Below are 23,228 nucleotides of genomic sequence, written 5' to 3'. Positions count from 1 at the left end.
ATTTGGCAACCAGCTGGCTGCATATGGAGAAGGAGTCAAACACAGGTCTTGAAATTAGAGTCTGCTACTCTTTAACCATTTCATCACAAGATTGAGCAGGGAGAGGGAGGGCCAGAACCAAAGAAGGTCACAGTGCAGGTGTATGTGCTAGCACCCGTTGTATTCCTGGGTGCAGCAGGCTTTGCCTCTCTATATAAAATCCAAAATTCAAAATCAAATTTTGCTAGTAAAATGATCAATCCTGAATAACACTGTCTTTAACTGCATCCTAAAGAACAAAAGGGAGGGGGCAGGTACACCACCTTGGGGAGGGTGTTCCTATTCAGTGATGCATTTGGCTGTTGTGGGAATGATACTGCTGGCCTTCTGCATGGCTCATCCCACTGTGTGTGCAGTTTTCTACATTTGCAGCCTACGTTTTCAAGTAGGACTCAAGAAGTCAACTAAATCTTTTGTTCCCCTTTAGGTAATTAATTTATAAGGTCATCTTGAGAATCACCAAGTAAATTTGGGATCACAAAGTACTAAGAGTGCAATCCTAAACAATATTACACCGTTCTAAATCAAGGGATAAGAAAGGGTTTACATGGGAATACTCATTTTTTGTGGACATCAGAATCACTCCTGCATCCACATACATGATGCATAATATGCAACACAGCAATGCAAGGATCTCCTCTAGGTGGCACAGTGCCACAAGGTAACTAACTGCCCATGTAAGGTCTGTGTTACATTCACACTCATCCAAACAAAAGTGGGGGGAAACACATTAATATCTCCTAAAGTAGTTATTTTGTACTTCTGCAGTATTTGCACAATCTTTACTCATAACCCCGTAAGTCATCATCTACATACCATTAGGATTCCACTGGTCTTCTCCTCCCAGAACGAATAAGAAATTTTCTACTTCCACAACACAATGGTGGGCACTATTGTACGGCATAACTGTGAATAAAACAAGTATTCTTTATCAAGTTCCATCTCAGACTGTTTTGGAGCATTTAATTTAAGAAGCATCTAAACATTACATTCAAACATAATAAAATTAGGGCTGAGCTTTAATATATTAAGATGCAGTTGAAATCCACACATTATGTCAAAATTCTTCTAATTTTAAAAATACTGGAAAATAACAAGGTGGAGGATAACAAGATCTCCCCTTTCTTGCTGGCCTGTTTGTTTTGATGCTCAAGGAGCAAGACCCACAACTCTGTTATGCTGTACTGAAACAAATCTCCCATCTAGCAATGGACCTCTGGTGAACTCCAGGCATTCCTCAGGCCACATAGGCAGAGGCTTTGCAACACCTGCCTACTCTACCTTCCCAATGGTTCCTACAGACTGGTCAGACACTGCTTGTGATCTCATGAGTCAGGCACAGTGTTACATAACCTGAAGGCTTAGGTATCTCTAGGCTCCAGGAATGCTCAGTTTGTAGGGGCTGACGGGGGGGGGGGGGTGGCAATGCACTGAGGTGAAGCGTCTGCTGTAGGTTTGTAAAGTGTGCCCTAAAACATGCCAGACACACAAAAATATCAATGCAGTTGTCTAACGGAGCCCTGTAAATACCACAATGAACAAGAAGACACATTTAAAAAAAACAGAGTCAGCTAAGCGTTATTCTGTTGGCAATGTTTCCACAAGAAGAGTCAGAGTATTCAGTTGCTTCCTCTTACACAGCAATGAGCAAGCTGCATTTCCATACAGTTTTAAGTTTTTAAATTAAGGTCCTGCTGATTTAATGCCTTCTCCAAATGTATACGCTTAATTTCCTGTACAATGTCATTAGCAGCACAATCAGACATTCTCCATCCATCTAATCAGGAAGCTTTTTGTTAAGATAGATCAAAACTGTTTATCGAGAGCTGCAACATCCTTTTAGCTAGTCTCTGTGTTTGTGTGTTTGGTGGAATAGTATTGTTATGGGGAGGAGAGAAGAGACAGAATAGGAAACGTTTTTGGTTGCTATTTCACATCATTCCAGTATTTGAGCTGCAGCAGAAAAAATATGCACTTTCAATGCCATAATATATATTGCTCTGTGGTATGTAAAACTATCAAAAATTGTATGTGGAAATGCACACACAATTTTAGTTATCATACCACATATGCTAGTTCTAACCTGGTGTCACCAGAAGGAAAAATAATGTCCTTGTTCAGCTCATCATATGGGCACCTTAAATCTAGGTGAGGACAAATGGGGAGGTGATGTGCATGTACAGGCAGGGAACTTATTGCTTGACTCGGATCAACAGAGCACTTAGGAAACCAGTGCAGTGGGAAATCAATATGACTCAGGGCCAGCTCTTACTCTGTGCTCTTTTGCCAGTGCCAAAAAAAAAGAGGCAGCCTATCTCACACTTGGATTATTTTGGGTGATATATCTCTCATTTCATTTGTTTTATTATCTTTTATTTTTCTCAATGCACTCGAGCCGTATAGCATATGCAAATAATAATAAGAAATATGTGCAGCTTTCTTGTTTAGGACACATTTTCTTAAAGATCAAGTAGTCTCATTTAAGCTCCTTACTGAATTTTTTTTTTTGCCAATGCAATGATGAATAAGTAAGGTGCATTTTTAGTTTCCAGTAAAGGTCAAATATCATTTTCAAAGTCTGTGCTCGTACAACTATCTAAGCAAAAGCAACTAGGAAAAAGGGTTTAGTGAAAATGCATTAATTAATGTTACTTATTGCTATTAAGGATGCCATTAAGGATGCAGGACTAGGCACTATTAGATTTGCAGTTTCACAAGTAAATGGAATATTTGTGTAGGAAAAAAAGGGTTTAAAAATTGTAGCTTTGGAATGGCTATTGAATGGGATGTTAGATTTGTCTATTGCATTAGACCATCACACCTACTATATCAATTAAAATTCAAGATCAGGATAATAATTAAAGCTCACAAATAAGCTTTCCCTCTTTTTATGTTTTCAGTTTCTACAAACTCCTACACTAAACCATACACAATTTATCTAATTTCCATAGAAGTACATTTATTTTATTTACATTAATACATTTGGCTGGCTTTTTAAAAAAAGTGAAGGAAAGGACTATGGGTTGGATTCTGTGCATGGAATTTCTACTTTCCCTTCCTCTGCAGTGCAAAACACCCCCTAAAATGCTTCTCCTAATGAATGGAGCTCCCCGACCCCAGGAACAGCATGTGGGGAGAGTTGCTGTGATGGTGGGGAATCAGTAGAATTGCACTTCTTGGATGTCCAGAACTTTTTTTCAGGATTTAACTTTGCTTTTGTACTTTTCAGCCACTTATGTGTAATTATTCAGTTAAACTCTGCCCATTAAGATTAAGCCTGTATAACTTGTGATCCACCCAGCCAAATGTAGCCTATTGATCATATATAGTTGCCTACTAGTAGCTTAACTGAATGCCCTGTCCCTTTTGCTTGCCTGGCACCGAAGAAATATGGGTCTTGTCAAGTACTTGGGAACCTACCATACATGGCTGGTAAGCACTGCTTCGCTTGAAGAAGCATGCTGTTTTAATTCATAACAACACTTTTAAAAACTGTATTAGCATAGTAATGGGCTTTTCCAAACATTTACTGAGATGAAACTCTTAATATAGAAGATTATAGAGTCTACTTGACTTGGGATTGCAAATCAATGTCCAAAAACTACAGGAATTCATAAGGACCTTTTTTTTCTTTTTCTTTTGACACTGAATTGTCTTTCAGGTGCATAGCCAGACTGCTTCTGTGTAAAATGGTGAAACACAGCAGAGGGGTCTTTGTGAATAATGTGCCCATGTATATCCAGGGCTGATCACCTGCAACTTTACCTCTCTCCCATTAATTCCAGTCATATAATCACATGATTCATGTATGTCTCTACAATGTGGGATCAACCATGCTGAAGCTGCTACTGTAGTATGAACTAGGGATGCCCAAACTCCTGTGGGATTGGTTAACCTTCTAATTGCCAGATGCAAATATGCTACTGATTTATTGACGGTCAAATCAACTAACTGGCAAGCCATTTGCTAGAATTTGCTGGGTGACTAATTTCTACTTGGTCTTTGCAATTAGAATTAGGTTCCAATCCTTTTACCTGGGAGTAAGCTCACAATAGAAGGAGGTTTTTATTCAGTGACCTTAATAGACCTGCTTAGAGGTGCACTGGGAGGCCAAAATGTCCCTAGTAGAACTTCTATACCCACTTTTCTTCCCAGTGGGGACCCAAAGTAGTTAACATTCCCCCTTTTATCCTCAAAAACCCTGTGAAGCAAATTATGCTGAGAGGACATGACCAGACCAAGGTTACTCAGCAAGTTTCTCTGGCCAAATGACACCTGAATCTCCTAGATGCTAATCCCGCCATCTTTCCCTATACTACCTTGGCTTCCAAATCCTCTATTTATTCTATCCCCAGGGACTATCACTCTACTCATTCCAGACCTTGAGGATAGGCTCACTAGAATTGCTGTATTCACCTGGTGAACTCATTTATGGTGAAAAGTGAAGCATCCCTAACACACACATTCATGTCTCTACACATTACAAGAACAACAATGCTTTCAAAGCTACACTGCAACAATGTACTTAAAGTCAGTGATATTGATGAATATCAGTGGAAACTAGGCATGTAGAAATGGAAGAATATCAAAGTGAAAACGGAAAAGACTGTAAAATTATCAGTATTATATATGTCACAATGTTGATATACAGTTACAAGTGAAAATAACAAGGAAATGAACAGAGATTAAAGTTCTAAAAGTGTCATTTGGATAAGAAAAGATGATCCAGTTTCAAAATGCAACTTCCTAAAATCATGGTCACAATTCTGGGAACTGCCTGAGTAGACATATGTTCCCACTGGCATTTGGATTTTATTTTCTCAGACAGCAACAACACATACCATATGGCAAACTACCTTTGAAACCAGAGATGTTTCAAAAGCAGTTTACTTATTTTACAAAATGCATACCCCACCTTTTTGATATCACAAGGGCCACCAAGGTAACTAACAAATTAAAAAATACATCACATATTTAAATAATTAAAACCAGAGGAACAGATCTCTGTTGCCTGGAGTTCAGCTGTAATTCTGGGAGATCTCTAGGTCCCATCTGGAGGTTGGCAACTCTCCCAAAGCAGGGCTTCTGCAGTGTTCTGAATAGGGCACTTATGGTGTGGAGCAGAGGTCAAATAACTCTTGGTGCATGTAAGCCTTTGGGAATGCCTATAATGAATGACTGGATTTTGACACATTTCTGAATTCTGAAGGACAAAAACAGTTTTTGCAACAATGAGCCTCCATATCTCATCCCTGCTGCATCAAAACATTCAGTAAGACTTCATAGGTGAAAGAAATACAAAACATGGGCTATGGTTTCTCTAGTGATGCAGAACAACATTCATTAATTGCTCTGTTTTGCCAGTATGTTTTAACACAAGCTTTAGTGTTCCTTGTCTTTACATTTCATTTAATCTCAGGTAAGTACCTCTCTTCCCCTCAAAAATGGTATTTGAAAAAAAGTTTGTACGCCATGCTCAAACACAACCCAGTGTGAGTTTTTAGCGTGTCAGTCAGTGAGTTAGAGGGAAAGGGTAAAGAGAAGCTAATCAGGATGAAATGAGATTAAAGGCTGTCTAATTTTACAGCAACTGTGATCCATCAGCCACTGTGAAAGTGACAGTGGAAATGAATGATGGAGACAGACAGGTGGGGCTGTACATTTCACTGATTTATCCTCAAATGCACTGGGCCTTATTTTATTGAGTGAACATGACCGCATTTATCATGACTGTCATCTAAACCCACTTCCCTCCATTTAAAAAGGTCACTTTACTAGGAGGAAGTAGGATAGAGGCACTTTCAAAAGAGGTTTAAAAATCTAATAACATGTGTTTATAAAGCTCTGTGCAAGAACTCTCAGCTTTATTAAACAAACTAGTGGGGTTAAATGAAAGGAGAAAAGACCAATAAATAAAAAGAGAAAATTGACATTTGAAAATCATGTGCAAGGACCAAGGTACTAGTCCTATAAATTACACATAGGAAGACATATTAAAAGAGGACAAACACAGACAACTTCTTGGGTAACCTTCCTTTCAGGCCCCCTCTGCAATTCCAATATAAGGGTGCAACAAAATACTCTTCTATTTAACCAGCAGACCAGAAATCTGTTCTTAGAGAAGAGATATGCTTTCCTCAGTCATAAAGTTTGTGGAGAAGTCAGTTGCTTAAACTGCATATGTAATTATTTGCTCATCAATAACAATCAATAATTATGTTTTATAATGTATTTATTTCACCACAAACACACATTTCAAAAGGGAAAGAGTCTTTCTTTTCTTACTGAGGGAAAGAGAGGACTACTGGATACTTATTGGGAAGGGTCCTTCTCCTCTGAGTACAGGAGAACTTTGTAGTGGATGCTTCCCACCCTCCATTCAGGGAGGCAGGAACAAATTCTTTTCCCCTTCCAATCTTCCTGGTGGGAGTCCCCCATCCCTTCAGTTCTGTCAACTCCAAAAACAGTAACTCTCCTTAATTATGAACAACCAGCATCTATACAAAACAATAACAATAAAGAAATTTGAAAAACAGCTTTCATAGAAAGAACAGGAAGTGATCCTGCTAGATATAGGGGTAAGAAAAGAATGACAATGATTTTGGGAGACAAGATGCCCTCCTATCCTCAGAGAAGAAGGACCTTTCATGGTAAGCATCTAATAGTCTGCTCTCCCTCTGAGGCGGAGGACATCTTGGTGGGACCTCCCAAAGCAGTGTCCTCATTTACTGTGTGGGTTATCATCTTCTGATTCTACAACATTCTGTACAGCCCTTCTGAATGCTGCATTGGCAGAGTCATATATATTTATCTTGTAGCATCACACAAATGAAGATATCAACCACTTGGCCATCTTCACCTGACACACATCTCATGAAGATGGCATTGATTGAGGCACTTCAAACTGAATGTGCAACAATACCAGCTGGTGGAACTGATTTCTGAATCTTGCAAGCCTTAACGATGAGGGCACTACTAACAGTAGCTTTTGACATTTTCATATCCAAGTCTGGAAGATAAATGTAAACAAGGTTTTCATCCTTAGCCATTAGAGTGAGATCTCTTTGACAGGCTTGAATGGATATTTGGTAAGCATCAAAAGAACAGTATGCATATGCTATATCCATATTGGAAATCTGTGTCATCAAGGTGGATCAATAAGGCCTATTATGTACGGCCACTGAAACGGTGGCATGGAGAACACAGAGGAGGAAGAAGCGAAGCAAACTGCTTACGCACAGGACGGAACACAATGGCGGCAAAACCCAGAGTATCCGATTATGCACACGGCTACTCCGGAGCACCTTCTGGTTGCGCTCTGGTCCCGGGAAGCTCCACTTTCTTCCGCATCTCGCTAACGTGGCTTTTTCAGCAGCATACGTTGACTCTGCGCCCAATTGCCGCCTGTAGCATGCATAATTGGTGATTTTAGCCGCTGCCATTCCACCCCAAATGCGGACATTCCACTCCGTGCATAATGGGCCTAAAAATTGCAACCTGGAGAAAATGCTAAATGTGAGGATGTTTGAAGAAGCTCAGACCATGGAACTTAAGTAGCACCACTGTTAGTGCTGTGATCTAATGTCTCAGCATAGAAGCTTTAGATTACTGCCATGTTCATCCTGCAAAAAGGATACTATTAATTTTAGCTTTGGTTTGAAAGGATCTATACCTTTCCTCTACCCGATGAAGACTTTTCAGGATGTGTTGTAATTGGAACTGGTAGATTTCTCCTGGAAGCTAGAAGAGTATCTGTTACACCCAAGTTGCCCTGCTCAGTCTCTATGTGGTCAAACACAGCCATTCCAGATGAGGATACCATGCTGCAGCATGTCCAGTGATACTGGCAACTTAGAGATGGCTGGACTGGCATCTCTTCAAAGACAGAGAACCATGGTCTTCAAGGCCAGTATGGAGACATTAGTACAGTTTCTGGTCCTTGCTGTCTGATCTTTCTTACTAGAACTGGCATGGGAAGGAATAAGAACAGGAGACCCTGTGACCACAGTGATGTCAACACATCTGTCATTTTGGCCAATGTATGAAAACTTCTGGTGAAAAGATGATTCACCTGATGGGTGGACAGTAATACAAACATAGCCACCAGTGGGAGGCCAAAGTATGATGTGATCAGCTGGAACAGATTCTTCTTCAGAGACCATTCTCCTTCATGAATGATCTGTCTGCTGAGTCAGTCTGCCTGGGTATTCATTGATTCCTTTATGTGTTCTGCTTTGATTTATGCTAGATTTTTCTCTCCCTACATCAATATTTGGAAAGCTTCCCTGTGGAGGGAGGAAAATCTGGAGCTCCTGTTTGTTGATATATACCTTGGTCCATTCTAATTAGAACATGATAGCTGGCTATTTGTGGAATGAAAAATAGTGGGGCTAGATGTATCGCCCAGAGTTCCAAAAGGTTGATCAGTAGTTTCCTTTGGACCATCCACCCTGAATTCGTGAATCTTCTAGCGTCACCTCCCATCCAGACAGGCTCACATCTGTGAAGATCTGTTTGACCTCTTGGATGTAATATTTCTTTCCCTGAAGGAAGCGGAATGATCTTGTCCACCAAAGAAGACTGTACTTTACTTTTACGGGGACTCTGATAGTGATTTCCTCTTTATTCATTTTGATTTTGAGTTGGAAGACACCTAGAATCATAGAGTTGGAAGGGACCTCCAGGGTCATATAGCCCAATCCACTGCACAATGCAGGAACTCACAACTACCTGTCCACCCACAATGACTCCAATTTCATGCCCAAGTGATTTCCCACATATGCCAGAAATCTCCAGAATCCAGACTGACCATCCTACAGTAGCGATCAGCAATTTCCTGGGTATGCAAGGGCCACAAGAGACAAACACTGGCATATCCCTTCCTGCCCACTTACTCACAATCAGATTTCTGTCAGCTGATAACTGACTCTGTTATCTGAAGTGACTTGCTGTTGAGGTGGATCTTAGCAAATCTAGATCAGGGTGAATGTGAACCCTTTGTTCCCTTAGTCTCACATCTGGGTTGATGAGGATCTTTGAGAAGACTCTCAGTACTGCAGAAAGGCCAAATGGAAAGACTCTAAATTGTATGTGTGACTGGCAAAGAATATGGAGGTATGTCTCTGTCAGGTCTACTGACAGAACATACTCCTCTGGTTGTATCGCCTCTGTGATGGATCACAGGGTCTCCATTTTGAACTGTCTCAGTTTGAGGAATCTGTTGAGAAATTTCAAATCTTCTTGGCAACATGAAGGATATAGCGTAAACTCCTTGTCCCTGTTCAGCTGGTAGAATATGCTATATGACTTGAATTGCTTGATGCTTTATGGCTGACTGGATTCGGAAGAATATTTTTGGGTTCTTATGTGTAAGAGAGACCAATGGAGTTTGGATGAACTTCATGGGGTACCCTCTGGTAATTATTTCCAGAAACCATCTGTCTATGAGTTTATCCATGCAACAGGTGACCCCCCCCCCAACGGAAGAGTTTTCTAGTCATGCTTTGTTGACTTGTAGACACAAGCTGGTTTTTCAAATCTGGTTGGAAACTACTTGTTAAAGTGGTACTTGAATTATCCCTTCCTGAAGGACTATCTGGACGATCCCCAGTTTGATCTTTTATAGTCCTTGTTAAATTTTATGAGCGATCACTAGGAGCAAAAGGAGTAATTTCCAAATGGTCTTAGTTCTGGGCATTATCTTCCTCTTGTCTTTAGTCTTGACAATTATTTTGTCAGGAGAGTCTTCAAACTATCTATTGCCTTAAAATGGATAGGCTACGACTACTGTCTTTGCATGCAGTTCTTCTTGCAAAACTTTCAAACATAACTATCTTCTGGTAGCAGCTACTGATGCCATTGCTCTGGATGAGAATATCAGTAGATCTAGAGTGGCACCTGCAGTAAGAGGTGTAGCTCTGAGTACCCAGCAACTACAAAGGAAGAGGTCCAAGTCAGCTTGGACACTCAGGGCCAACTAATAACCAAGAGAGGCCACAAAAAAAAACATTAAAGAAGTAATAAATTAAGAAGTATTGAAAAGAAGATTCCGTTGAGAAGCAGAAAAACAGAAAAAAACACAACAGTGGGTTTTCTTTTGCATGCAAGGAATATGTAAACTGCAATCATCTGTTATTTGCCATAGACATCACACATTCTATCTTTAACTACCTCCTGAAAAGTTCTAGGAAGGGGAACACCTTTTTAGATACATTAGGTCTAGGGAAGAATTCCTTGTTCCCTTTGAGTCTGCCCACCAAAGTAGAAGTTCCTGCAGTGTGTACTGCATGGAGTAGTGTAGAGTCTACCCACCAAACCAGAAGAGTCAGTGTGGTGTAGTAGTTAAGCCACTGGTAAAGAAAAGCAGTCTTCTTCTCTGTTAAAGGGCTCTCATGCAGCTCTAAGGCTGCCATAGCTAGTAATTATGGTCCTCTGATTTAAAATAACCTAATGCAGTAGTCCCCAACCCCTGGTCCGGGGACTGGTACCGGTCCGTAGATCAGTCGGTACCAGGTCACAGCTCCTCCTCGGCTGCTGCCTTGGGGGCTGCCCTGTCACTCTGCTGCCAGCTCACCTTTGGTGCTCTCTGGCGGCCGCCATGGCTGGGGCTCCCAGCTGCTGCTGGCAGTGCCCCCCAGTGGGCGGCAGGAAGTCAGGGGCACCAGCGGGAAAGCAAGTGGAGCAGGGGCTCAGGTGGTGGCGGTTATATCCCTCGGCAAAAGACTACCCCCCCTGGGCTTCAGTAAAATTGTCAAGCATTGACTGGTGCCTAGTGATAAAAAGGTTGGGGACCACTGACCCAATGGATTGCTCTGAAATCTCCTTTTTTATCTGCCCTCTTCCCTTTCTTCTAGTTCACCATCTGAGTCTGTATCAAGTTATATCTCATTCTCTTACATTACTTACATTACTCCTTACATTACTTTTTCTAGCCTCAGGCCAGCTATTTCTCTCTCTATCCCTCTGGCTAGAAGGCTAAGTTAGGGGCTGGATTGGGGGCTGAGTCTCCTATTATCACCGTGACAAAAGTTGGTAATTTCCTCCCTCATTGTTTGCCTGAGTGAGGCTAAAAATTGCATAGAAAATATTGATGGATCCACGTTACTAACAAGTAGATCCTCAGTGCTGCAGTCAGAAGGGGTCTTATTATTGTTGTTTTAGTCAGGCTAATTCCACTCCCATAGCCTCCTCCCAGGTACTTAGCAAGCGACAAGCTCAGATACAGCTGATGCTGCATCTGTGGGGAGAAAAGAACGGTGCCTCTTTTGGGTGTGCTTTTGGCCATCCTTCTCCTTGGCAGGGTCAGTTGAAAAAATGGCACCCCAAGCAGCATGCTTGGCTCTCTTCGGTAATTAAACCAGGACTGGCAGTAAGAGGGGTTTCTAATTCTCCTTCAGAGAGGAAGCCATCACTGCCCTTACAAGGCTCCATTGGCAGAACTGAGCAATGAGATCTCAGTGTTCTGGTTCAACAAGGTTGGAGAGGCCTGGGCCCACTCTGCATACATTAGATAATGCACTTGCAATGCTATTTAAAAGTAGATTTTCTTGTTTCGCACAGGAAAATCCAGCTGCAAAAGAACATTGAAAGTGCATTATCTGACATGTGCAGAATGGGCCCAGGGGTAAGATCTTGCTTGTGTTTTCGTAAAAACTGGTAAGCCAAACACATTTATTATTATTGTTGTTGTTGTTGTTGTATTTATACCACGCCTCCCCCCGTCCCCTAAAACCATAAAATAACAATAAGATCCAATAAATTTACAATAGTGGCAACAACGATGGCTTAATCTTGCTCATTTGGTCTCTGCATCCTCAACTACAGGAGGGGGGGGGTGACACTCTCTACCGCCAGTTTGTGAGGGGGGGGCTGATCTTCTTACCACCCAGCCTCAGTTATAAGCCTGGCGGAAGAGCTCCATCTTACAGGCCCTGCGGAATGCTGGTAATTCCCGCAGGGCCCTCATCTCTTCCGGGAGCTCATTCCACCAGGTTGGGGCCAGGACCGAGAAGGCCCTGGCCCTGGTCAAAGCCAGGCGGGCCTCCTTGGGGCCGGGAACAACCAATAGGTTAGCCCCCACAGAGCGTAAAGCCCTGCGGGGAATATAGGGTGAAAGGTGGCCCCTCATATATGCTTACCTCACTTTGCTCCCTCAGAGAAAGAACTATATGTCATCTGTTTTCTCATATCCACTTCCCTTCTCTGGGAACTTTTTCATAATATCACTATATGAAATGCTGATTTTATTAACTTAGGCAGATTGTGAGTGGGTGGGCAGAAAGGGATGTGCCAGTGTTTGTCTCTTGTGGCCCGTCCTTGCATACCCAGGGAATTGAATTTCCTCCACGCTAGGCTGGATTCTAGAGATTTTTGCTGGTGGTGGGGATCACAAGATCATGAAATTGAGGTTACTGTGCAGGGGGTTAGACTATTGACCCTGGAGGTCCCCTCCAGCTCTATTATTCTATGATTCTACTATAGATTAATGTACATATGAAACTGGGTCCCCACACAATTTGGGCCTCTGGGTACCTTTGTAACTCTGACACAGTGTGGTGGGTGCAGCCACAAAATGGCTGCCACAGCTCACTTTCAGTCACACAGTGAAGATTCTAGTTCTGTGGTGGCAGCTACTGCCAAAGCAATGTTTTAAATGTCTACACAACCAATCAGATCTCCAATGGCCAGTAGTAGGCAGTCAAATTTCCAGGTGGCAAAAGCTCCACCTGCCCCACCTAGTTTTTAAAAATATTTGGTGGATACCAGGAAAGATGCCTGCAGTTGCCCTGTTTGGGGATCCCTGGTTTAAACACTTCCAATTCTCTTGTAGCAATGCAAACTTAGATTTATTTTTTAGGATAGCTGGTAGATGAGATGACTTAGGTCCTGCCACTGCTCCAATGTTTTCCTGCATAACACAATTGTGTATAACTCTCCACCTTTGTTAAGCACCAAGCAGTTGCCACCACTACTAGGACAGTATAGCATCCGGTTCCTTTTACTGGCTGGTTGTTTTAGCTGGTAAATTTGTACCATCAGTCTAATTTGCTCCTTTCAGAAATGTAACACGTTTTGCATCTCCAGAAACACAATACATACTAAATACATGGAAGGTACATGAGTTTGTTAATGTGAGGAAACATACAGTGAGCACTTGTCATGTCTCTTCTTCACAATGTTTGTAATTATTGTAGCAAGCCCAGCTTACATATTGTAGCTCCAAGTTAGAAATATATCATTAGAATTTGAATCCGTGAATAAAAACAGAGAAAAATACATGTTTTAAGGTTTCCTTAAAAGACAGAACACAACTACCAGAACAATACCAAAGGTAGCTTATTATTTGGATATGTATCCAAAGTTTTGGAAAAATTGTATACTTAAACCAACAGACACATACAGTATATTTCAGACAGGAGAGGCACACCATAATCTTCTGAAAGGGAGGGTAACGTGGGGGGGGGGGAGAATAAACATGTGAATATTCAGCATTCATTCCTCTTGTATTCAATTCTGCTCCAAAAGGGAAAGGGGCATCAGAGTAGATAGCATTATTTACAGACACTAAATTACAGTCTTGCCTGTCTCTTTGCCTATAATTTTAAAATAATTTCTACCCCTTGCCCCGAGTTTGCTTCTCATAATTATTCAGAAATTTGTATATGCCAATAAATTGAAGCAGAACAGCTGTTTGTGAAATATTCTTTCTGAATGCAAAATATTTGTCATTTGGAATGAATTAATAAGTACCAGAAACACAGTAGGTTTCTGGTCAGTAGTTCATACCTTTTGGAGCCACAGGGACGTTTACTACATGGAGGTTGTTGCGCCAAGCTGTTACCTGGTGTTTGGGTGGGGCAGGTTGCCCTGCCTCTTCCTACACGGGGGAGCATTTGTCCTGCTGCACCTCATCTGCTCCAGATTCGTACTCCTGCACAGGCAGCTGGGGTGGCAACGTTCCACCGTGATGTGAGGCAACGTGGGCTTGTACTTTTTTTTACAAAATATAAGAATGCAGTATTGTGTAACAATGCAATACCACGTTCTTAAAAATAATAAATGCCCCAGGCAGCTCTGCCATGCTGCACAGCATAGCAGAGCCACCTGGGGCATTCCTTTGTCCCTTCCAGGATGCTGTACTCAGGCGAGGGTGGGGAAGAGCCAGGCCAGGCCAGCCTGACTCTTCTCCAGCCACATGGCCCAGGACCAACAAAGGCCCCAATGATGCCCAGGGCAAAAAAGAGAGCGTGGATTTATCTGTGTTTCCTTGCCTTAGGGCAAATGAGGGCCTGAGTTGGCCCAGCCCAATATGAGTTGGGCCCATATTCGCGCTATCATGCAGAAGGGGGAATTTGGCCCACCACTGGACGAACGGTCAGTATGCTTGCAGCAGCATAATGTTGACAATCACCACACACTGGGATAAATGTTTTACAGAAGAAAATACCACAATTTGTCAATTAGGGCAGAATCTACCTTTACATGCAACCCTGTGATGATTTTCTCCAATATTCTCTTCCCTCCACTCATGCAAATATGGGGCTGCTTTAAAGGAACAGTAAAGATATTCTCACACCATATTCCTGCTGAAATTTGCTATAACAGGTTGCTTCTATCCACAGTAGAGGAAAATATATGCATGAATATATTTTTCCTAACAGGGATAAAACCAGCTTTGGGAGAAGATTTTTTGACATGGAAAATAGGAAAGCATTAAAGGGCCTACCACCTTCCCCAATATCAGTCTGTTTCCTTAAATTAAATACTGCCTCCCATTCCCCTCAGTGAACCATGAGGTCACATGATTGTTCAAACATGAGATTTTCTTGACCATACAAGAAAGAACCTGATGTTACTTGCTCCAAGACTCACCTAGCTCAGAATTCAAATGTTAAGAATAGCCCCTCCCTCTGTGAAATGTAAATATTTTCTTCATTGGATTTTTCAGAGAATAATAGTAGACAGGTTTAGTGACCCAACTGGAAACCGAGAAACAAAGCTAGTTATAAATCAGTAAGGAAAGACTGAAATATTCATGTTTTCATTTTATTGTCTTTCCCACCCAAAAGAAACGTACATGCATACAACCATTATACTGCCATTGGTATTTATCTAGCCAGAGGTACTTCTGGAAAGCATTCTGATAATGCATTTATCTAAACTTTACAGAGACCGTTTACGCACTGGGAACTTCACGGCCCCAGCTCCCATGCAGGAGCACAAATGGAGGGTGGGTGAGGTGCACTGGGCCAAATGCTCCCTTGTGTGGGTGCAGGAAGAGGTGGGGCAACCTGCTACAACTAAAACTCCAGCCTGCAGCCCAGCACAAACCCTCCAGTGCATAAACGATCAGACTGTTGCGATACAGAAAGAAAAATTCTATGTAACTTTAAAAAGCTGTATACAATTAGAAAGGGAGCTCTTAAAAATTAAAAATTATATATTATTATGCAATAATAGCATACCCTGAATACAAGACGAGAGAACAGTAAATAACATTCTATGTAATTGTTAACAGCCAGCCAGGTACCTATAGTATTTATTAGGACTAAACACAATGCAGCCAGATTAATGCTATAGAACATCCAGTTGATGGAGGTAACTAGACATTCTCTCATCCATTACAAAGGATGTTCACTGTTGCCTGCCCTCCTGTGCCTTACCTCAAGATAATCTAAATTATTGTATTAATCAGAACTTGCAGCCAACCAAAAACAAAGAAGTGAAATGCAACATGAATGACATAGCTAGTTTTCTCCTCAGCAGTTAACTCCTGTTTGTTCCTTCTGTTCAGACTAAAGGAAAGAAATCAAATGTAGTGTACAGAAAACAAATGTATCTGGAGCCAATCCTATGAAATGCTGAGCTCCTAAATCTTCTATTGAATGCAATAGATTTGGCACTAAATCGGTAATATCTGCTTTGTCTCTTCTTGTCTCGGTTCCCCGAACCCAAACTGAATGAGAATCAGTCTGTGATTCTTCTGGCAGTCCAAACACATCTGTTTTCCCACTCCATACTTCAGTCCTAGTAAAAGAATTACTTCTGCTCAGTGCCTTATAGTTCTTTTGCACATTCTATCAACAGATGAGTCCCTGTGGTTCCACCTGATGGACTGACCATTTTTTTCAGTAAGATTTGAAAAACCTTATGACTGAAAACATTACATTTGTTTGTGGGAACATCTGACAGTAGTGGTATAGGAGTTATTGCATGCTGGCAGATATGTGAATGCCTTGCAAATACATTAGAAATGGAATGAGTTGAGATGATTAGGAGCAAACTGGCATGAGTTTCATGACTTAGGATGAAAAGAAGTACCCAGTGTAGGAGATGTTTAGTTTTCTTTGGTCATTCAGCACCATAACATGTAGTTGCTTCTATCCCATATTATAAACAGGAACCGCCTTCCCTGTTGCAGAGAAAGCCAGCTTGGTGTAGAGAGCCAGCTTGGTGAAGTGGTTAGGGGTGCGGACTTCTAATCTGGCGAGCCGGGTTCGATTCTGCACTCCCCCACATGCAAACAGTTGGGTGACTTTGGGCTTGCCACAGCACTGATAAAGCTGTTCTGACTGAGCAGTAAGGGCTCTCTCAGCCTCACCTACCTCACTGGTAGAGAAAAACGGCATATAAGAACCAACTCTTCTATTTATCTCAGCATGGCCGTGCAATTTCTGTTTTGGTAGATTTTTTTAAAGGAAATTTCTACCAAATAGTTATTACATGTTATTTACCACTAATAATGAATTAAATTTTCAACATATCTGAAAAATATTCAACAGTCAAAACCTCAAGACAGACTTTTTCCTCTATTCAGCTATAACTCATATCCATGAATATAACGATTCCCGAAGTATTCGCTAAGAATGGGTTTGTTTAAACTGACACTCTTCAGATGCAGGATACAGGATTTTCATCTGCTAAAGCTAAAGGTAATTTTCTACTGCAAATAGAATAAACAAATTGGATTTGATGTGAAAAAACAACAAGAAAAACAAGTATCATACAAGAAAAACTAGCAACAGTACCAGCTGTGCAGCCACATAATTCCCAACATGTTTCAAGCATCACCCTTTCTCAAGAGGATAGATTTAACAAATAAGCAAGGGAGCTGGATCTGCTCACCCATTTGACAGAACAATCTTCTGTTTTTCATTAAATTTTCAGATTCTTACTGAGGCAGTGTAACTGCTCAGACAGATTACAGATTATCTAGCCACTGACAAATATACAGAACCTTCATTAATGCCATTCAGACTATGCCTTTTTGAACTCCCAACCATTTTCGGAAAGCTTCTACTTTGACATAAGAGTCTCATGAGACCAGTTAAAGTTTTCTGGAGTTACCTATTTATTCATTTGATAAAGACTGTCCTTTGTTTAATTCTGATTACAAATTACTTAAAAGAATGCTCCACAGTTATAGCCATTCTTCCTGAGTAGTAGTATTTGATCAAGAGACCACTACAGATTGTCATTATGTTTGTTCCTTGCAGCAAAGTTTTCATTTGCTGTAAAGTTTACAGAAATGCATTATCAGTAAAGTTTCTTTACTAAATTTTCTGAAGTTGCATTCCATAGGCCTTGCCCCATAGCATGCCTTTGAGTATGCAACTTAGCCCAACAGAGTTTTCAGACAGATATTTTGATGGATGTGACAGGGTACTGTAAGGCAGGAGAGATGATAGTCTTGTGTCTCTGCTTACATATGATACGAGGATAGAAGTAGAGACTGTGCTTCACAGAAAATGGATAATTTCCATACATGCAGATGACCAGCATTGTGTAAATAGTACTAAAAAGATGTGCCAATTTGGACTACATAGGAAGGAAAGCAAATTAAAGACCTAAAGATACAGACTGTCTTCTGAGCAGGGTATACAAAAGGTTCCAGGAAGCATCTGGTACAATATGTGAATCTGTAGATCCACAAAGGTGACTGTAGACTCTATTCACAAAGAAATACAAATATAAATATAAACACAAATATTAAATATTTTTTAAAAAATCATCTACACCAGCGGTTCTCAACCGTTCTAACTCGGCGACCCCAACTGTGGCAACAGGGTTGGTGCATGCACACATGCAGGCAGTATGCGCATGCATGTGAACGCATACGCACGGGCGCACAATAGTCAGGATCCAACTGACTGAAGTCACAGGCATTTGGGGGCCGAAAGACCTCCTGGGGAAGCTCCTTCCCCCAAGAATCCTTCCACTCCTTGGGGAAGCTGGGGGGTGCATTCAGGCAACAGTCAGGATGGCATGGAAATGCCACCTTTTAAAAATAAAAGATGAAAAGTAGGTGTTGCAGATATTGAAAGAAAAATATACTGCCCCTTTAAATGAGAGACAGCTGGAGTTTTTTGTGACATGGAGCTGAATGACATCATCTGGTCAACAATCAAATATAGAACCGTGGATTCCTCAATGTGAACTCAGAAGAAAAAAGGAAGTCACGAGGCACATAGTAGTCTTCTCTATGTTTATAGATGAAAAGGTTATAACATAAAGTCTAAATGGTCAAACATATGATGAAACATAAATAGTCAACCAAAACGGGATCCTAGATTAAGTGACCCGCTTTCTGTTTTATCTTCGTCAGTGGTTGCTCTTCCAATATATTGTCACAGTAGTAGTCGTAGTATCACATTGGCAAAATGCTCATAATTGTCTTGGGATTTCACTTTATGAAATCCCCAGACGATTATGAGCATCTTGCCAATGTGATCCTACGACTACTACTGTGACAATATATTGGAAGCAACCACTGACGAAGATAAAACAGAAAGCGGGTCACTTAACCTAGGATCATCTGGTCAACAGCATCCTACTAAGCCTCTATTAAAAGTACTGAACATTTTTTTTCTCCAAGCAGTCAGCAGCCCCAATCTACAGATTGGTGGTGACTAGGGCACTGAAATAATTCATAAACCAGATTTTCCCACCCACAAAGGGTGGTGGTAGTTCTATTTTGATTGTGATTCTGCCCCCTCTAACAAGTTACAAAAATCAGCATAGGTATCTTACACTTTTTAAAGTGAACTTGTCCCCATACCACTATTCACTTGTCAGCCTTTTTCTTCCTGATTTAAATCAATCCAGATTGGACTCAAATCACTATCACCTATTTACTCCAGTACTACCTTGCCAGTGAACGTACCAGATAGCTCACATTGCGTCTGCCTCCTGTTCTGATTTCCATTCTCCCCTGTGCAATATTGGCTTCCCTGACATCGACATAAAAGTGCTGTATGTAGGATTCTGGGATAATACTCAGAAAGACCTTGTTTCTGCACAGGAACACTTATCTGTTCTCTTGAGAGCCCTCAGGATTCACGTATAGACAGCTAGTCCTCAGACCTATAGGGGTTTGTGAGTGTGGAGATGTGTGGTCTGTCTCTGACTAACTGGTGATGCATTGTGTGTGATATGAAAACTAGGCTTTGTGACATCATAGGGTTATTCAACTGTTAACATGTGTAGACTGGTGACCGCAGTGCATGGTTAATGTGGGGGCATCGAAGGTGCACAAGGTTTTGACTGGAAATGGCAGAAAAGCTGACAGGGATACTTTGAAAGTGGAAAATTTTGCCACAACAGCTTTGTGTTTCGACATCTAATTTTGGCTGCTGTTAGCTGAGGATAGGATTGCAATTACATCATGCTGGTGTTAGCCCTGGTATAGTGGCTGCCTGTAGAGCCAAGATCAGAAGGTCACTCTGCCTGGCTATAATCCTATGAGCATTTATTGGGGAGGAAGTCCATCAAAGTTAATGAGCCTTTCTTCTGTGTAAACATGCATAAGAATCAGGCTGTAGGCTTCTATTTTTAGAAATATGTGCAACATGTTTAGTGTTCATCAAACTAGCTTTCAATAGTGGGATGCTTTCCCATTGTAGGGAACCATTTAAATTTACTTCCAGCATTGTATATGAAACAATGCTGCAGTTTAATATGGAATATGCCTTCTAATTTTTAACATGCAAAGACACAGTCACACTCAAATGTTCTAGGGAAGTAAATCCACAGCAAAATGGACAATGTTCCATATTTAAAAACAGAGCAACAACTAAGGTGGCAATCCCACATACAGTTCCTTGGAAGGAAGTTCCTGTGAATTCAGTCCTAATCCAAGTAAATTTGGATAAGATTGAAGTATAAGATTCAATTTCCTTTAATGACACTGTCATGACTATATTATTATATAAAAATAAGCAATAAAACACCTCACAATGATACCTTCTTTTTAACAGTATGCAGCCTTATATTTGAGCAGCAAGAAATTTAATTCCAATTGGATTTATCTTTCTCACTTCTAAGTGTTTTTCTTAAATGCTTAGGGACACTAGGATAGAAAAGCAAGTGTTTTAGCCATGGTTCATTCCTATCATCTTAACCAGTACTACAAGACAAAAGCATTAAAGTAAAATTAATCATGTCAAAAGATTTTAGCAAAAACAAGTGAGACCATGCATAAAGCATCGCTTTGTCTAGTGTGAAGTCTCGCTCTGATTAAAAACATATAATGAAAGTAAAAGTAATACATCATTGCCTTTGTGCTTGGAATTTTGGGGGGAAGTGCTATTCAATTCTGAATATAAAAAACCATATAGATACTTTTTTTAGATGTTACAATTATTTTAACTAATTTCAAACAATTGAAGCAAAGTTCTCTCTTTTTCTGCTTATCTCTTAGTAAAATTCAGCCCAAAATATTTTATCAAAGTAATTTTTGGTACTAAAGGAAACCATGGCTGTACAATGTATTCTACCATAAGTAAAGCATAGCACTCACTGGTTTCATTTGATTGCTTTGCAACAATTCCAGTGTAAAGCAGCTCTCAAACTCTATTTAAAGTACTGCTATGGGGACTTTTATAATGATGAAGTTGGTAGCTACCCTGAATCACCTGTTCAAAATTAAGTTGTATGAGCCCTATGACACAAATATTTGAAAAATATATTTGGCATAGGCCAGCGGTTCACAAACGCTGTAACGCTGCGACCCCAATTGTGGCGTGGGAGGCGTGCGCAGGCGCACAACAATCTGGAGGCAGCGTGGAGGGGGCCAGTGCCATGGCTCTGCTGCTGCCAGCTGCCACTGGCCACTGCCCACTACTGACGCCGCCTGCTGCCTGCTACCGCTGCCACGGTAACCAACCTGGCAACCCCCGCGGAAGGGACCAGGCGACCCCAATTGTGCTCGGGACTCCAAAGTTGAGAACCACTGGCATAGGCCAAGGGAGTGGGAATAAAGTATGAGTCAACAAAAGAGCATTTTTCCTGTACTTAACAAGCACAATATACTCAACTCATAACTCTGACGTGACTAAAATGACTAGACATTAATGCAGGCTTAATGTGGGGGAATGAATATTCAATTAAACTGCCACTAAAAGGACAGGATTTTTTTTCTCTGGATAGTTGGCAACCTTAACTCTGGCTGTGGATATCAGGAACTGTGATGAATTCATGTGGGCATTGCTTTATACCCTAGCAACAATTAATGCTATTACATCAGTTCTTTTTTCCTATATGGTTTATGACATTTTTTTGCAAATCTCTGTTCACACTTTTGCAAATAACGGTGGCCCCCTAGGATCAGGCTGCCAGAGAAAGAGCATTTCTATTAGTAAATCCAAGTTTCACCAGTTGTCTAGCTTTTAAAACTATGGCTTTGATTTATGGATCAAAATTGTTCTTTTATAATTTTATCTGAAAAGCTTTAGGCACGTTTGACAGTTAAAATTTAGTTTTATTGACCAATGCAGCTAGTCTGCCCACAAGGGGACCAGTGCATACACAGCCTATTGCACTGGAAAACACACACAAAAAAAACTATTATGTGATTCCATGACCAAGTTCGATTGGAAATCGTAACCAGTATAACAATAGGTTCCAAAGCTCAAAACTCAAGACTAAATGTTTCTTGTAGAACACAGCTGCTTTTTAAGAAGGTATAAAACCTGGCTAGAAAGCCAACCAATACAGTTTACCAAAACTGACATGACTGAATGATACCTGCTTGTGGCAGTGAAAGCGCTGGGGGCCTATGGGAGAAACTCTTTTTATTACTGCAGACATCAAAATAAAAGCTACAAAGGAACTTAAATGGCATACAATACAGAATTCCATGAACACTACAGTACAATATTCATTAGACATGCTCAGGCCAAAGGCGAACACTTCTAAGCCACCCCTTGTTTCAATGGTAGTGGTTTCAGCACAAGCTTAGCTCTCTCACTGAAATCAATATGACTTAAAAGTGTTCAATTCTGCTGGATTGTGTCCACAGCATGTAATATGCATTGCAATAATAGCATAATGGAAGGATATATAAAGAAGGGAGGTTTATTTAAGCAGCTTAGTATAGTGGTTAAGAAAAGCAGTCTCTAATCTGAAGAACTGGGCTTGATTCTCTACTCCTGCACATTCAGCCAGTTGAGTTACTTTGGACCAGTTAATTCTATCAGAGCTCTCTCTGCCCCACCTAACTCACAGGTCTGCTGTGGAGAGGGGACGGTTGGCAATTGTAAACCATTTTGAGGCCCATTCTGTATGGTGGCAACTGCTTGGGGCTGATGTAGTGCTTCAGAGCATAAAGCTCCACAGTTTACTGTGTTCCCACGGAGGACACATTGCAGCACTAGATCTGCTCCGGCACTGAACTGTGTCCCAAGAAATAAAGCAGAGGCAGAATAGTTCTGATGTGTGGCGAGGGGTGGTGGCATGGGAGGGGTTTTATTTTGCAGGAAGGCAGGATTGAGTTTCACACAATCCCAACTTCCTGCAAAATAAAAAAGAATACCCCAGTCTGCCCCCATGGCATGGCAAAGCGCCGCAAAGCCAACTGGGGCACTTTTTGCCCCCTCTGGGCCACTGTAGGACAGGGAGGAGGCCCAGCTCTTCCCTGTCCACATGGGCCTGCCATGGAACAGGCCCTGTTGGCTCCCACAGCTGGCTAAGGGAACGCGGAAGACTCTGCATTCCCTTAACCTGGGGCAACTAAGAGTCTGGTCCGCGACAAGCCCAGGAGGGTACCTGCTTGGCAACTGTGTCATATGGAAGCCGGGATTAGGCCAGCTTCCATATGACTGCCCTCTCGACCTTTTCTGCACATGTGGAATCAACATGAGACTCTTTTGTGTAGTAAAAAGTGGGGTACAAAAAACCAGCTCAAACCCAGC

The 23,228-nt window shown here is 41.3% G+C and overlaps 1 protein-coding gene across 2 annotated transcripts in view; it reads right to left on the bottom strand.

Annotated features, from left to right (window-relative positions):
- KLHL14 (kelch like family member 14) overlaps positions 1-23,228 on the bottom strand; it is an 86,565-nt gene that overhangs the window by 34,508 nt on the left and 28,829 nt on the right. For both annotated transcript variants that reach the window (XM_077352514.1, XM_077352513.1), the window contains one exon: positions 856-945. In XM_077352514.1, coding sequence (XP_077208629.1) covers positions 856-945 — 90 coding nt within the window. The remainder of the gene's footprint in view (positions 1-855; positions 946-23,228) is intronic.

This window comes from Paroedura picta, chromosome 9, assembly GCF_049243985.1.
Source record: "Paroedura picta isolate Pp20150507F chromosome 9, Ppicta_v3.0, whole genome shotgun sequence".
Classification (NCBI taxonomy): Eukaryota; Metazoa; Chordata; class Lepidosauria; order Squamata; family Gekkonidae; genus Paroedura; species Paroedura picta.
The sequence above is the reverse complement of the archived record's forward strand: the minus strand, read 5'-3'. Positions and strand labels throughout refer to the sequence as shown.